General features: G+C 43.6%; 1 protein-coding gene across 1 annotated transcript; it reads right to left on the bottom strand.

Annotated features, from left to right (window-relative positions):
- Positions 1-7,348: 7,348 nt before the first annotated feature.
- LOC147726837 (uncharacterized) lies at positions 7,349-15,770 on the bottom strand. The gene is made up of 2 exons (XM_086963518.1): positions 15,705-15,770; positions 7,349-8,467 (listed from the first exon to the last, which is right to left on the bottom strand). Exons 1-2 carry the CDS (start codon positions 15,768-15,770, stop codon positions 7,349-7,351), a joined length of 1,185 nt encoding a protein of 394 aa, XP_086819644.1.
- Between the last annotated feature and the right edge of the window lie 340 nt (positions 15,771-16,110).

The raw sequence follows: 16,110 nt of genomic DNA, 5'->3' as shown, positions 1-16,110 counted from the left end.
AAGGCTTTCAGTAATGTTTTACCACTGTCTTCGCTTGAAGCATTGACAGCTTGCATTATTTCGCTGTCTATTTTAGTTTTTGAATGAGTGATTGCAGCTACGGAAGCCATTTGCACAGCTGCCTTCGCGGCTTCATCAGCCAATAAATTCCCTGCAACGTGAACGTCATCACATTGATAACTCAGGGTATGTATCACGTGAGTGTTTTGTAGTCCCTGTCGTAACTGAACTGCTTGTTCCCAAAGCAGTTTATGCTTGATTGTGCCACCTTTTGCATCTTTATAACCGTTTTGAATCCAGTTCTGCAAGTATTCATTGTAAGATTGAACACAATAATACAAATCGCACACTATGAGTGTGGGGAATTCGCGATCTGTATTTTCAACTGCCATCATGAATGCTGTAGTTCAGCTCGCTGAGCTGTACAATCTCCTAGTGATTGCGTTTTAGTGACCATTGGTCAGAATTTGCCATCGCACCAAAGACCTTTACTGATTGTGCACACCACACTATAGGCTTGTTTACCCCCCGTAGTGGGTTGAGCTGATCCGGCAGTATGAATTATACATTCCTACTGCTCTAGAGGCAGAATTTCAGTAGGCAGAGGACATTCTTGTTTGTATTGCAGAAATGCTTGTGTTTTCAAAAATGGGTCAAAAACGTATTTAACGCCTGTTGCTGCAAGATTGCACCCATTGTATCCATCTTGGATGTAAAGCTATAGCATTTGGAATGCTCGCTTTTGTCACTGCTTCTAAGGCAGGTACAGGTGTAACGACCATAATGAGTTTACCCTGTGCGAGGGCTCTCTCTTTTGCTACAGCAGTTTGAAACGCTCTCAGAAATGTTTCTGTTGAAGTGAATTTCATTTCTGCTTGTGTGTACAAATGTGATTAGTAAGCTATGGGTACTTTCTAATCTTTATTAAAAGTTAGGTGCGTGAATCCACATTGTCCTTGAATGATTCGGATCACTAAGCTGCGTACGTTTTCACGTGTTTGTAAATGTTTTGTTGCTAACATGTCTGTTTGTAATGAGCGCAACATTTCTGAGTGTTTTTGTGTCCAAATAACTGTTTTAAAATCAGGTTTGATTAATTCCCTAGAGAGGTGTAACCCTTTCTGCGTAGTTTAGAATGTAAGTTCTTTCGAAATTTAGGAAACCAAGAATCGACTGTAAGTTTTTCAGTGTTTTTGGAGGTTGGAGCAGCGCACATTTCTCTAGAAAGTTTGCTGCTAGGCTTTTGCCTTCACTCAATAACTCATATCCTAGAAAGAGGACATTTTCTAGATTTTAAATTAAATTTGTACCCTTCTGAGGCGAATCCCAATATAATTGCATTCACCCTATTCAAGTGCCTATCCAAATCATCGTCTGTTAGATAAATGTCATCCACATATGATAAGGCTTCGTCATCATACGTTTGTAGTAACTCTGTTACTCTTGCTGAAAATAACCCCGGACTATTCTTGAATCCCTGAGGGAGATGACAGAAGTGATGCTGTGTCCCCATAATTGAGAAAGCGGTCAAATACCTACTTTCTGGTGCAATGTTTTGACAGAAGAAACTGTTAGAAATATCTAATGTTGTTTTATACTTTTTACGCAAAATGTTATTCATTAATGCTGCACTGTGTGCATTTTGTACTGCAAATATTTTGCAAGAAGAGTTTAAATGTCTGTTATCCAATACTAGACGATATGTATTGTCGGGTTTGGAAACAGGAAACAAAGGATTGTTCATTGACGAGGTGCATGTTTCAATCACCCCCTGGTATTCAAGTTGATCTAATATATCCCTGACCTGTTTTTTAGCTTCTTGCTTAACTGGGTACTGCCTTTGTGCAGTAGGTTGATTTTTAACTGTATTTTATGGTGAGGAGAATTGTCATCCCATCCTACATGATTTTTATATAATGCAGGTGTATTGCTTTGCCCACTTGCGTAATCTGAACTTACGCACACCAGTTACAAAATGAGCTTTATTAATATTGTAGGTAAAGGCAATAAGTCACTGAAGCTAGTAAATTCTTAGGCACTGAGTGAAAGGCAATAAATACACAACAATATATATATATATATATATATATATATATATATATATATATATATATATATATATATATATATATATATATATATATATATATATATATATATATATATATATATATATATATTACCTACTGGCGGTCGCCAGTAGGTATATATAGTTAGGATTTTTTCTTTATGGGATTTTTGAAAATTCTATGTCTAATAACTTTGGCGTTTGTGGACGGAATTGGCTGAAATTTTCAGGAAAATGGAACATTTTGTTTCTGAGCAGCCCCTGACAATTTAGGGGGGTTTCATCAAGGGGGGGCCGAGAAAAAAGGGGGTCCCAAAACGCGTTTTTCCCATGTTAATTTCCATAGGGCGGTTGGCCTCACTTTTAGCTCGAACGGCTGAATGGATTTGCACGAAACTTGGCAAAATTGTAGGGACTGTTAGCCCGATGTGCCTTTGCTAGGTCTCAATATATGTGCTCCAGTGAATTTTGAGTAATTTAGGTTCAAAAAAAGATATATATCTGGGCGGAGCCTAACCACACATCTGATCTGATTGGCTGTCAGCACTTCATCCAAGAAGTGTTGGCAGCCATCTTGGGACCAATATACATGATAGCACCTCATTAAAAAGCATTGTAGTTAATAGAGGGTTTTAGGACTTTAGTTACATTATAAATCATTTGTTGATGGTACCATACTCGTTTTAGGAATTGTGGTGGGTTCTAAGGTGATTTTACCATGTGAAAAAACCTTCTGCTGTGATATCATGAATATTGTTTGAAAGAAAACCAATATCTCATGATTTTCCCACAGTGGTTTGGAAGGGGATCTATAAGCTAAACTGAAAGCATATTTTCTGTAAATTCACATTATCTTTCTCAGTCATGTGAAAATGAAGTCTGACATTCTCAGTAAAACATGTACATCCAACAAGGACAGAGACTGTCAGTTGATTCCTTTGTGTTCTACTGCAGCCTCCTAGAGTGTTCTAAAGAACAACTAGAGCGCTAACAGTCCTACTTATTACAAAGGTATGGCACACCTGAAGCCATCTTGATTGGAATAAAGTGGTAACTCTTAAAACATTTAATTTAAAAAGAAACAACATGAGGGGGTATATTTTGCCATAGAAAGTATGATTAGTGCTGCAGAATGAAAAATTAGGGCACATTTTGAGTGACTTCTCAAATCCTTTTCTATTTCATTAAAACATTCTGACATGCAGTCTCCCAAAATGGCCACCAGAGACAAAAGAGCCCAAATGTAGCCCAAATATCACCCAGATGTAGCCCAAGTATAGCCCAATGACAGAATGTCCCAGAGTGTTCTAAAGAACAACTAGAGCGCTAACAGTCCTACTTATTACAAAGGTATGGCACACCTGAAGCCATCTTGATTGGAATAAAGTTGTAACTCTTAAAACATTTAATTTAAAAAGAAACAACATGAGGGGGTATATTTTGCCATAGAAAGTATGATTAGTGCTGCAGAATGAAAAATTAGGGCACATTTTGAGTGACTTCTCAAATCCTTTTCTATCTCATTAAAACATTCTGACATGCAGTCTCCCAAAATGGCCACCAGAGACAAAAGAGCCCAAATGTAGCCCAAATATCACCCAGATGTAGCCCAAGTATAGTCCAATGACAGAATGTCCCAGAGTGTTCTAAAGAACAACTAGAGCGCTAACAGTCCTACTTATTACAAAGGTATAGCACACCTGGAGCCATCGTGATGGGAATAAAGTGGTAACTCTTAAAACATTTAATTTAAAAAGGAACAAAATGAGGGGGTATATTATGCAATAGAAGGTATTATTAGTGCTGCAGAAAGAAAAATTAGGGCACATTTTGAGTGACTTTTCAAACCCTCTTCTATTTCATTAAAAAATTCTGACATGCAGTCTCCCAAAATGGCCACCAGAGACAAAAGAGCCCAAATGTAGCCCAAATATCACCCAGATGTAGCCCAAGTATAGCCCAATGACAGAATGTCCCAGAGTGTTCTAAAGAACAACTAGAGCGCTAACAGTCCTACTTATTACAAAGGTATGGCACACCTGAAGCCATCTTGATTGGAATAAAGTGGTAACTCTTAAAACATTTAATTTAAAAAGGAACAAAATGAGGGGGTATGTTTTGCCATATGAATTATGATTAGTGCTGCAGAAAGAAAAATTAGGGCACATTTTGAGTGACTTCTCAAACCCTCTTCAATTTCATTAAAACATTCTGACATACAGTCTCCCAAGATGGCCACCAGAGACAAAAGAGCCTAAATGTAGCCCAAATATCACCCAGATGTACCCCAAGTATAGCCCAATGACAGAATGTCCCAGAGTGTTCTAAAGAACAACTAGAGCGCTAACAGTCTTACTTATGACAAAAGTATGGCACACCAGAAGCCATCTTGATTGGAATGAAGTGGTAAGTCTGAAAACACTCAATTTAAAAAGGAACAACATGAGGGGGTTAATTTTGCCATAGAAAGTATGATTAGTGCTTCAGAAAGAAAAATTAGGGATAATTTTGAGTGACTTCTCAAATCCTCTTCTATTTCATTAAAAAAATTCTGACATGCAGACTGAAACATGCACTTTGAATACCAGCAGCAGACGTCCCTGGTGAGCAGTAGCTTTACTACAGTGATCTAATGTGCAACTAGAGTGCTAACATTCAGAATGTATGGCAAATGTGTGACACATCTGAATGCCTTCGTGATGGAACCAAAGTAAACAAGCATTGAAAATGCAATAGATCTCGCCCTCGTTTATGTTAAAGCCATTCTGTTTGTAATGAGGTGGCTTTTTAGCTTTGCTTTTATTAGTGTTTTTTCAACTTTCATGTAAATAACATGCATCTGTATGCATATAAGTATATGTATGCATGCATTTATGTTTGTATTTATATAGATATACAGATGATATATGTTTATATATGTATGTATATATATATATATTCACTGAAAAAACCATAGGCTATAGACCATATATAGTTAGGAATTAGCATTTACAAAACCTTGAAAATTCACTGAAAAAACCATAGGTTATAGACCATATATAGTTAGGAATTCGCATTTACAAAACCTTATTTTACTCACACAAAACCATTGAAATTCCATATATAGTTAGTTGCACTAACTATATATCGCGCACCCGCAATCCACTGCTGATGATGTCACATATTACATCATTCATGACATGGTCAGTGACATCACTGATGACATCACTGGTGACATCTCAAATGACATCACTGATGACATCTCAAATGACATCACTGATGACATCACTGATGACATCTCATTTGACATTACTGATCACATCACTGATGATATCATTCATGTGATAATACGATGAACCTCTTCAGACTCTAATATAACCTTAGATACAATCAGTGTAAACAGACACTCACAGACTGTCACTCATCCATGGAGTTACTCACACACCTAGTCAGTCATGCAAAGAATCAATCACACCTCCATTTCCTCAACTATACAGTTATACAAACTTTACTTATTCAAACATATACTAACACATATTTACTCTCTTATACAATCCCTGATACAAGTTCACAATGATCCATACAGCCACTCACACATTCACTGGCTCTTATGCACAGTTATTTATATATGTCAACTCTCACATGTACTGTGTTTTACATATGTACTTACTTTGACATGTAGCACTGAGATATCCATTCACTCACCAATACACTCTTGCACACAGTCAACCGCCCATACAGCTGTTTCCACATGCACTTTTGAAACCATACATCTAGTGAATCAACTGCTCACACATCTATGCACAGAGTCATACACCTCCCAGCCACCCACACACACACTCAGTCTCCCATACAAATACTTGGGCAACCAATCAATAACCCATATAGTTACTCATATAGCTACTTATCAACACATGCAACAGTTTACAGAACAACAGACATAATGATGCACAAATTAAGACAGTTTAGTCACTAACCCATGCACTCAGTGAGACACATTTAATCACTCACTCATACAGTCAGTCATGCACCTACTAAATCCTTCATCCAGACACTTATACATCCACTCATTCTTCAATATGTAAGACATATTTTAACTTTACAGAAACATACAGTCACTGGATGTTGTCATCAGTGATGTCATCAGTGATGTCATTTGAGATGTCATCAGTGATGTCATCAGTGATGTCACTGACCATGTCATGAATGATGTAATATGTGACATCATCAGCAGTGGATTGCGGGTGCGCGATATATAGTTAGTGCAACTAACTATATATGGAATTTCAATGGTTTTGTGTGAGTAAAATAAGGTTTTGTAAATGCGAATTCCTAACTATATATGGTCTATAACCTATGGTTTTTTCAGTGAATATATATATATATATATATCTGAAACTGTAAATACAGGTATATAAACAGTCAATGTACAAAGCACCTCACCAGATGCGTCTGCACCGGAGCCTTCAACATCCCTGGCCAAGCACTGAAAACACCAAGTCGGGAACCCTGCAGAGACCAGGGCACAGGAAGTAATCTCTCCGGGCAGCAAAGTTGTCCCACGAGTGCGTCCACTCCAAGACTGAGTTCCTGAGCTCCACCCCATAGACACCGCTTTTTATAGTTTAAATGAACATGTTCGAGAAGCCTCTAGCGGGCACTCTTGCCCATCTATTCACAGGTGTTGGCCCCATCTCTGCATCAGATTCACCCACATAGACCTGGCCAGATTCGATTTGGATGTGCCAAGGCAAAAGACATTCCTTTCCCTGTCTCCGGCCTTGGAGAGCTTTGCACGGCGCATCCTCCCTCTGTCCTAGAGATAAGCATAGAATGAACGAAAACAAGCTGAAGGCACAACATAACCTCACGAGATGCCTCGCACCAGCTTGTACTGGTTTATATGAAAAACATGTTTATGTTACTGGTGAAGTGTAACTACAGGACAAGGCAGCACAAAATGGAAGTGCGATGCAACAAAATGGAAGATCAGAGCATTGCATGGAATCCAGGTCAACATGTAATTTAGCACGTGTAAAATGGCAAATACAGTACATTCCACCCCTTGACCTTCGATTCACCCATCATAACCCATTGGCCTAAATACCATGGATCTGGGACGAAGAAGGTAGAGAAGATTCGGAATGCATTGAATGCAACAACATAATGAGATAAAAACGCAAATCATCACTAAAATAATACCCAAGATATAACAAAGCTGTCCAAAATTAGGTAGCCACACAAACAACCAATTCCAACATCCTCGATCAACGTCTTGGGTAACCCCTTTTACTAAATCTTTTAAGGCATTAATATGTGCAAGGATAGATGTAGAATGATCAGATAAATTGAAACAACAGAGTCCTCTAAATCCCAGGAACCGTGGTTGTGTTTTAACAACAAATAGTCCACAGCTGCCCTATTCTGCAAAACAGCTTTTCTTGTTCCTTGAACATCTAATAATAATTCAGCTAAAGCGGCAGAAGTATGATTGAGATTCTTCACATTTAAATAGGCAAGCTTAGCAATAGTTCTTGCATTATAAACAGCCAGTCCTGGCACTCCTACAATGGAAATAGCCAAACTAGTGTACTCTGTTCTAGAAAGCAAGTCAATTTTGGAGTCACAATCCTCAGGTAATTGAACAGCAGCTCTAGAAGAGCGAATATGTGTGAAAGAATGCATGGGAAAAAGCATAAGACTTAATCGTGATAAGGCACAAGGTCCTCCAGTTATGTTAGCTGGTATGTAAGTGTATGAAATACTGCCACACGAGAACACCCATCCATCAGGTAATTTCACATGGTTAACATGGCTAGCGGCTAATACTGTGGGATTACAAACCATATAGTTAGTAACATTACTACAAAAACTGCCATGTCGTGACTGGCACAATGTTTGGTGATCAGGGGTCAATTGTTTGCTTTTCTCAAGTTTCAATTGGCCACACTTGCCAATGTTGGCAGGGTCACAAGTTAGTTGATAGCAAACGTCTCCAGTAGAGATATTGTAGGTATACATACTCGTCATGTTCCTCCAGAGGCTATCTGTAACCTCTGGGCAAAAGCGATAGTACTCATAAAGACTCCGATGTGTTCGAACATCAATTTCTTCCACTACCCCATCAAAGTTAGTTTGGTTGAAAATGTGCAGAAGCACATGTGCAGGGGTAGGTACGGCGACAAGACAAGTGGATATTATATCAGCTGTACTCGCAAGATTTCTCATACAGAAGTGGAAAGTGTTCAGCACATTCCCGGACAAGTAGGTCCAGATGTTATCCGGTTGCTGCAACAATGATGTCATCCGACTCGGGCGGTTGATCCCCTTCGGCATCCCCGGGCCCTCCCGTACCCCTCTGGACACGCCCAAACACCGACCATACAGCGCAAGCGTCGCAGAGGCAAGCCATACTGTGATCTAGAAACAGAAAACAAACTGGTATAATCACTCTCGCAAATAAAAATTTTCAGCAGGTACATTTTCCCACTTTTCCTGTCCGGGTTTCATGATGGTTAGGATATTATCCTTGCCCTTAGTGATCAATTCTGCAGGTTCAGGAGGTTTGTTTGGGGACTCCACCCACAATTTTGCCCCTGGGTTCTTGTCAGTAGATCCGAACCTGCCCTTTCCTCACACAGTTAGAAGGGCTGGGTCCGTCCCCTTCATGACATTTCCTCCATGAACCGGCATGATGACCATTTGGGCAACAGGGTCACCGGGTCGCACAATCATATCATTGTTTCCACTGTTCAATAGGATAAACTTGATCTCCCCCTGGTAATCGGCATTGACCACCCTCCTAAAACCTGGATGCCTTTAAGGGCAAGCCCAGATCAAGGAGCGATCAGCCCGAAATGCTCTGGGGGAATTTGAACTCCAATTCCTGTCTCAATCAAGGTAATGTCTCGTGGTTGCAATCGATAGAGTTTCAAGGCATGTAAATCAAGACCGGCAACCTCTGGTGTGGCATGATATGGAGCCAAAGCTCCGGGAGCTGTCTCCCAATACAGAATCGTGTTTGTGGCCACATGGGGCTTAATCTGCAAAGCTGGGGTCAACATGCATATCAAAGGAGTCTCTGCATCAGCAAGGGGTCGGTTGTTCAAAATCTGCAATGCATCAGACAAGTGATCCCTCTACTCCTTCAATGACCCATCAGACAATTTTTTCAACTACTCTTTCAGCAAACCATTCATTCTCTCAATCAAACCCGTTGCCTGTGGGTAATAGGGTATGTGATATGTTATGCTGCACACAAAAATCTTGCACCATCTTTCCTTTAAAGTGTGACCCATTGTCACTTTGGACATGCAATGGAATTCCGTAATACAAGATCAACACATTCAACATTTTCAGAGTGTCAGACTGGGTTGCTCTCTTGCATGGAAAGGTGATGAGATAGCCAGAATAGGTATCCACCACCGTGCATGCATACTGACATCCTCGACTCGTTTGCATCGGCCAGATGAAATCAATTTGCCACATTTGCCCTGGCAACTTCCCTCTGCCTAACTGGCCTCTCACTACCTGTGGAACTGATCTGTACTGAGCATGCTGACAAACAGGACAGTGAATGATTGCAGTCTTAATCAAATCTAGGGTAATATACATCCATCTACTTTGAGTCCAAATGTCCACTTTTCTGATGCGCCCATTAAGCCATGCCCACCAAGTCAGAATCCTGTGTCTCCACCTCAGCTTCACGAATCTTCGCTTCTTGGTATGCAAAGGAATTGCACCAATGCTCTAGTGAGTCAGTCGGGCAATGAGCATTGACATGATAAACTGTGACTGTACTCTGGGACAACAATTCCAAAATCTTCTGCCACAACTCCTTTCCCAAACCTCCCTATAGTGAATCATCCAATTGTGAGCATGCCATGTGGGAAGCCAAGTGGCTAACCCATTGGCCATAGACCATGAATCAGTGTAAATGTGACATGTACCAGGGAGCTCTTGCTTTAACGCCTGGTAAACAGCAAACAATTCTGCAAACTGACTACTTCTTCCCTCTCCAATAGTTGACAACAACTTTTTGGTCACCGGGTTATATGGCACTGCCTTCCAATGTCTCTTAGTCCCCACATATCTGGCTGAGCCATCTGTAAACCGCACATGCTTTTTGTCCTCTGTGAACAACTCTGAAAAAGGCCCACCCCATTTCACCGGGGACTCTCATACTATGGGTACGTCTTGCAGCATTCCTGCATCTGCTACGGGAGTCTGCGCCACTTGCTCATGCAGCACTGCAGTACCTTAGGACCGACTCGTGCTCTGTCTTGTATGTACCACTTCCACTTTATGACGCTAGCCTCCTGTGCATGCCCAATCCCTTGTTTCTTGGGTGAGCTCATCATGCATGAAAGGTATCTCAGGTCTCAAAAACACATTGTGCCCTAGGGTCAACTGCTCGGTATCCACCAGAGCCCAATAACATGCCAACAACTGCTTCTTAAAAGGAGTGTACCCCTCTCCAGCATCAGGTAATGTCTTTGTCCAAAACCCTAGGGGCACCTTCTGTCTGCCCTGCTTTTGCCACAGGTTGCAGGTTGCATATTGATCCTGGGCAGTTACATTTAAATCAATGCTTCCCTCTCGAATGGGCCATAAATCCAAGGCACGCTGTATAGCCTCCTTCGCTGACTCAAATGCCTGTTGTTGGACCTCCCCCCACTCAAACTCAAACTTCCTTGTAACCTTGTACAGAGGGGCCAAAATCTGACTAAAATGGGGAATGTGCTGCCTCCAAAAACTAAACAATCCAATGAAACGCTGCGCCTCCTTACTGTTTTTAGGCACTGCAAACTATTTGATCTTTTGCCTCACTTGTGGCAAAACAAACAAGATGATGGACGGAATGCACAATGGCAAAACATTCACCCCCAGTCACAGATCTGGGTTTAATCCATCGTTATTTCGCTCACCAAGCCACCCCAGTTCAGACATGGTCATATGCAAATCAGACTTGGCCCTGTGCCTCATGGGAACAGTCCAGCCCGAACTGCCAAGCCATGTCTTTCCTGGACCGGAATCAAGCATCCTAGGATCGGTTTCTGGCTGTCAGCCGTCTTCAGCCAGGATAGCTTGACTCCAGTGGCGTAGTGAACAAGGGACCCACGTCTGGGCATACCCTTCCCACATAGGGTGAACAGCAAAACAAACAAGATGATGGACGGAATGTTGCACAATGGAAAAACATTCACCCCCAGTCACAGATCTGGGTTTAATCCATCCTTATTTTTCTCACCAAGCCACCCCAGTTCAGACATGGCTATTTGGAAATCAGTCTTGGCCCTGTGCCTCAGGGAACAGTCTAGCCCGAACTGCCAAGCCACGTGTTCCTGGACCGGAATCAAGTATCCTAGGACCGGTTTCTGGCTATCAGCCATCTTCAGCCAGGATAGCTTGACTCCAGTGGCATAGTGAGCAAGGGACCCATGTCTGGGCATACCCTTCCCACATAGGGTGAACAGCAAAACAAACAAGATGATTGATGGAATGTTGCACAATGGCAAAACATTCACCGCAGTCACAGATCTGGGTTTAATCCTTCGTTATTTTGCTCACCAAGCCACCCCCGTTCAGACATGGCCATATGCAAATCAGTCTTGGCCCTGTGCCTCATGGGAACAGTCCAGCCCGAACTGCCAAGCAATGTCTTTCCTTGATCGGAATCAAGCATCCTAGGAACGGTTCCTCCACTCCAGTGGCATAGTGAGCAAGGGAACCACGTCTGGGCATACCCTTCCCACATGGGGTGAACAGCAAAACAAACAAGATGATGGACGGAATGTTGCACAATGGCAAAACATTCATGCTCAGACGTGAGTCCCTTGCTCACTTTGCCACTGGATTCAAGATAGCCTGGCTGGTGAGGGTTATGAACCAGAAACCGGTCCCAGGATACTTGTTTCCGGTCCAGTAAAGACATGGCTTGGCAGTTCGGGCTGGACTGTTCTCATGAGGCACAGGGTCAGACTTATTTGCATATGGCCATGTCTGAACTGGGGTGGCGAAGTGAGCTAAAGAATGGTGATGCATTAAACCCAGGTCAGTTAACTGGGAGTGAGTGTTTGATTTGCTCCAACGCTCCGTCCATCATCCCCTTTTTTGTATCGCTTTGTTCACCCTAAGTTGGCAGGGTATGCTCAGACGTGAGTCCCTTTCTCATTTTGCCCCTGGATTCAAGATAGCCTGGCTGATGACGGTTATGAACCCAAAACTGGTCCCAGGATGCTTGTTTCTGGTCCAGGGAAGACATGGCTTGGCAGTTCGGGCTGGATAGTTCCCATGAGGCACAGGGTCAGACTGATTTGCATATGGCCATGTCTGAACTGGGGTGGCGAAGTGAGCTAAAGAATGGTGATGGATTAAACCCAGATCAGTTGACTGGGGTGAGTGTTTGATTTGCTCAAACGTTCCGTCCATCATCCCCTTTTGTATCGCTTTGTTCGCCCTAAGTTGGCAGGGTATGCTCAGACGTGAGTCCCTAGTTCACTTTGCCACTACATTCAAGATATCCTGGCTGATGAGGGTTATGAATCCAAAACCGGTCCCAGGATGCTTGTTTCCGGTCCAGGGAAGACGTGGCTTGGCAGTTCAGGCTAGACTGTTCCCATGAGGGACAGGGTCAGACTGGTTTGCATATGGCCATGTCTGAACTGGGGTGGCGAAGTGAGGTCAAGAATGGTGATGGATTAAACTCAGATCAGTTGACTGGGGGTGAGTGTTTGATTTGCTGAAACGCTCCATCCATCATCCCCTTTTGTATCACTTGTGGCAGTACTTCCCTGTGTCCCTGATGCCACTTAATGCCTAAAAACTTCACACTCTAGGAGGGTCCCTGCACCTTCCCGGGAATAATCACCCACCCTTTGCTTTGAAAGTGCTCTACAACTCTGTATAGTTAAGCCTGCACCTGTTCTTGGGTCTCTCCTTGAATCAACACATCATCGATGTAATGGCAAAGTTGTAGTCCAGGAATGATTGACACCTCGTCCAATTGCTCTGCCACCAGCCGGTGACAGATCGTGGTACTATGTAAGTACCCCATAGGAAGGGATGTAAACGTGAACTGCCTACCACTCCATGAGAATGAGAATTGCTTCTGGGACTCGGGGGCAATTGGAATCGTGAAAAGCATTGGCAATATCAAGTGCCGCATACCATGTCCCATTGTGTTTCTGATTTTTCTCAATCAAAGTGATGGTGTCTGGGACCGCGGCTGTCAACGGGGGTGTATGCTTATTAAGCTCGCGGTAATCAACTGTCATGCGTCAGCTTCCGTCTGGTTTGCGCAAGGGCCACACAGGCTTATTCCAGGCTGTGGTAATCGGTCTCACCACCCCCGCCTCCACCAAGTCCCGTATGGTTGCGGTAATCTCATCATGTCCCCCTGGAAACCTGTACTGCTTTATGTGAACTACTTTTGTTGCTTGGGGACATTCACTGGGGGAATCTTCAAACGCCCCACCATCACAGCAGCCACCGAGAAGTACTGCTTTGACCCAAACTGATAGCATCCATCATCTAAATATAGGGTCATACCTTTCAGAATGTCAATGCCAATGATGTACTCGGGAATAGGCACAATCAAAACAGCGTATGCTCTCTTGGGAAGTCTGCCTATTTTCATTTGAATTACCGTTTGCACTGCTGGTGTTTCCTGTCCTCCCCATCCTGTGATAGTAAAACACTGTCCTTTAAATTTTCGTGGATTGCCATGTATCAATGTGGTCTCTGCTCTGGTGTCTACCAAAGCCCGCACCTCCTTAACATTTCTATTTTTCCAATAGATCTCAACCCTCACATGTGGTCTATTATTTTTGCGAGCCCATCCCTGCACCGGAGCTTGGCCCATTTTCTAATCTAATTTTCACCTGGGCAGCTCTGCATCTGCAAGGCGCAGGTCCCGGCGCAGATCTGAATACAATGTTGGGTAACCCTCAGGGAACAACTCCTCCTCTTCCCGGTCCCCATCTGAATCTGTGCAATCTCGGTCCCAACCTTTCTCTTTTGTCACTCTCACATGAGATTGCCTCTCTCTCTCTTCTGACCTGCTTTTTCGGACTTCTCCTCTGGCTCCGTTTCCCGGCGACTCACTTTCTTGTTATCTTTTCTATTCACATGCCTACTCCCCTCCTTCCTATCCAGTCCTCACTTACGGTACATTTCCCACATGCTTTTGGTCTCAATACCATCAATCTCACTCCTTGACACCCCAACCTTTAGCAGTGCCAAAAACATATCACGTCGGGTCACCCGGTTTTATCGGAGCAGGGCTCTGAGCGCGAAGCCCTGTCTGGCTTGGCCCATTCCCCAAGCTTTCCCAGCTCACGCACCACCTGGACTACTTCTCCTCTGGTATTACCAGTTTGATTAATTAAGAAAGCCATTATCACCACTTTGTGTGCAGGGGCGCCAAACGAATGATTTTGTTCCGCATTCACACAGTCATTAGCTGACCCATCTAATTATGTGCCTCACCTAAAGGAACAGCCAGCTTCATCCCCTCCTCCTTAATTCTCTGTGATGCATCTCTTAGGATGAACCATGGTTTTTCATTCCCAGGCCAGTCTGAATCTGTGGGGGTACTTGTGACCACACCCCGCGCAGCTAGCTGCAACAGAGTAGTTTGGTCATCACCGTGGAAAGTTCTGAAGTATCCTGCAATGTGGGATCAGTACTGAGAGTCCAAAATTTGGCAGCATCCCCCTCATCTAACATGACCCCAGAAGCGCTGTGATCATAGATGCGCACCATCCAAGCTAATAGCGTCTCGCCAGGCTTCTGTCTAAACCTCACTAACAGATCACTGATTTTCTGCTGACTAAAATCTAACCCTGGGCGGAGTTGGCGGAGTGGGGCTTCGCGGAGCTACGCGAAGTGGGCGAGAAACTACGCCCACCTCCGCACTCCGCGTAGCCCCACTCCGCAAACACCACTGGCCGCCAGCCCCGCCACCCGCCTCCCTCCCGCCCTCCCTAAATACTTTCAAATAAAGGAATCAAATAATTTAAAAAGCACTTACCTTGCCGCCGCTGCCCGCCGCGTCCCCGGGGCTCGCTATCTTCCGTCTTCTTTAGTAATGCGCATGCGCGGGCGGCCACGCATGCGCATTTTCTCGTGAAAATGCACATGCGCGGCCGCCCGCGCATGCGCATTACTAAAGAAGACGGAAGACGGAAGATAACGAGCCCCGGGGACGCGGCGGGGAGCGGCGGGCAAGGTAAGTGCTTTTAAAATTATTTGATTCCTTTATTTGAAAGTATTTAGGGAGGGCGGGAGGGAGGCGGGTGGCGGCCAGCTACGCTCCATCTGCGGAGCGTGCGTAGTGCCGCCTGGCTACGCCAGCTCCGCAAAATGCGGAGTAGGCGGCACTACGCACACTCCGTGCACGGAGCGTAGCTGGCCGCCCACCCCTATCCTCCAGGCTATTTAGCATTACTCCATCTGGGTTCCCTGGAGCGATTTAAAGTTTCCGTCTTAGAATGGGTGGCACTTCCACTCTCTTAGCATTTTTTCCCTCCTCGTCCTGCCTCTCCCCCTGTAAGGGCTGCTCTCCTTCTGAGGAGAACTCTGACGATTCCCAGATGTTGGAGTCCCAAGTCGATGGATCAAAATCTAAGCCTGCTTTGGCAATCACTAAATGTACTTTCCTCTTGCTCACTCGCCCCCTCCATTTCTTGTATCTATATTCAGCGACACGGACTGCAGCCATTTCTGCTATCGTTTGATATGTTTCTAACTTATCTTGTAATAACTTATTCTGACAGGAAAGCCTCGTAGAAATATTCTTAGCTTCAATAAGTTGTTTTTCTAAGCTCAACTGTTCTCACTGCAGAGATAAACATTTGTCAAAAACTTGACGGTAGGCATGCAAGAGAGCCCACCCTCTGTTACCCACTGTACATAATTCTTTGCCTTTCTCCACAGGAACCTTCCGTAAACAATTTAAAACATCTTCTGGCATTGCTTCGTCCAGACAGTGAAACCAGCTCTCACTTAATCCTGAGCTTTTTAGAATACTCAAGGTCCAGCACGGAGTACGGCGTCGCCTC

The sequence above is a fragment of the Lissotriton vulgaris genome, chromosome 3_1, assembly GCF_964263255.1.
Source record: "Lissotriton vulgaris chromosome 3_1, aLisVul1.2, whole genome shotgun sequence".
In the NCBI taxonomy this organism is placed as follows: Eukaryota; Metazoa; Chordata; class Amphibia; order Caudata; family Salamandridae; genus Lissotriton; species Lissotriton vulgaris.
Note: the sequence above shows the minus strand (reverse complement) of the source record. Positions and strands in the feature narration are given on the sequence as shown.

Excerpts from the sequence above, each read along its gene's own strand:
- LOC147726837 (XM_086963518.1), bottom strand. The coding sequence starts at position 15,770 with ATGGCTGCAGTCCGTGTCGCTGAATATAGATACAAGAAATGGAGGGGG. Across the intron at positions 8,468-15,704 it reads GGCGAGTGAGCAAGAGGAAA|ATCACAGTATGGCTTGCCTC; the intron begins GTACATTTAGTG and ends TTCTGTTTCTAG.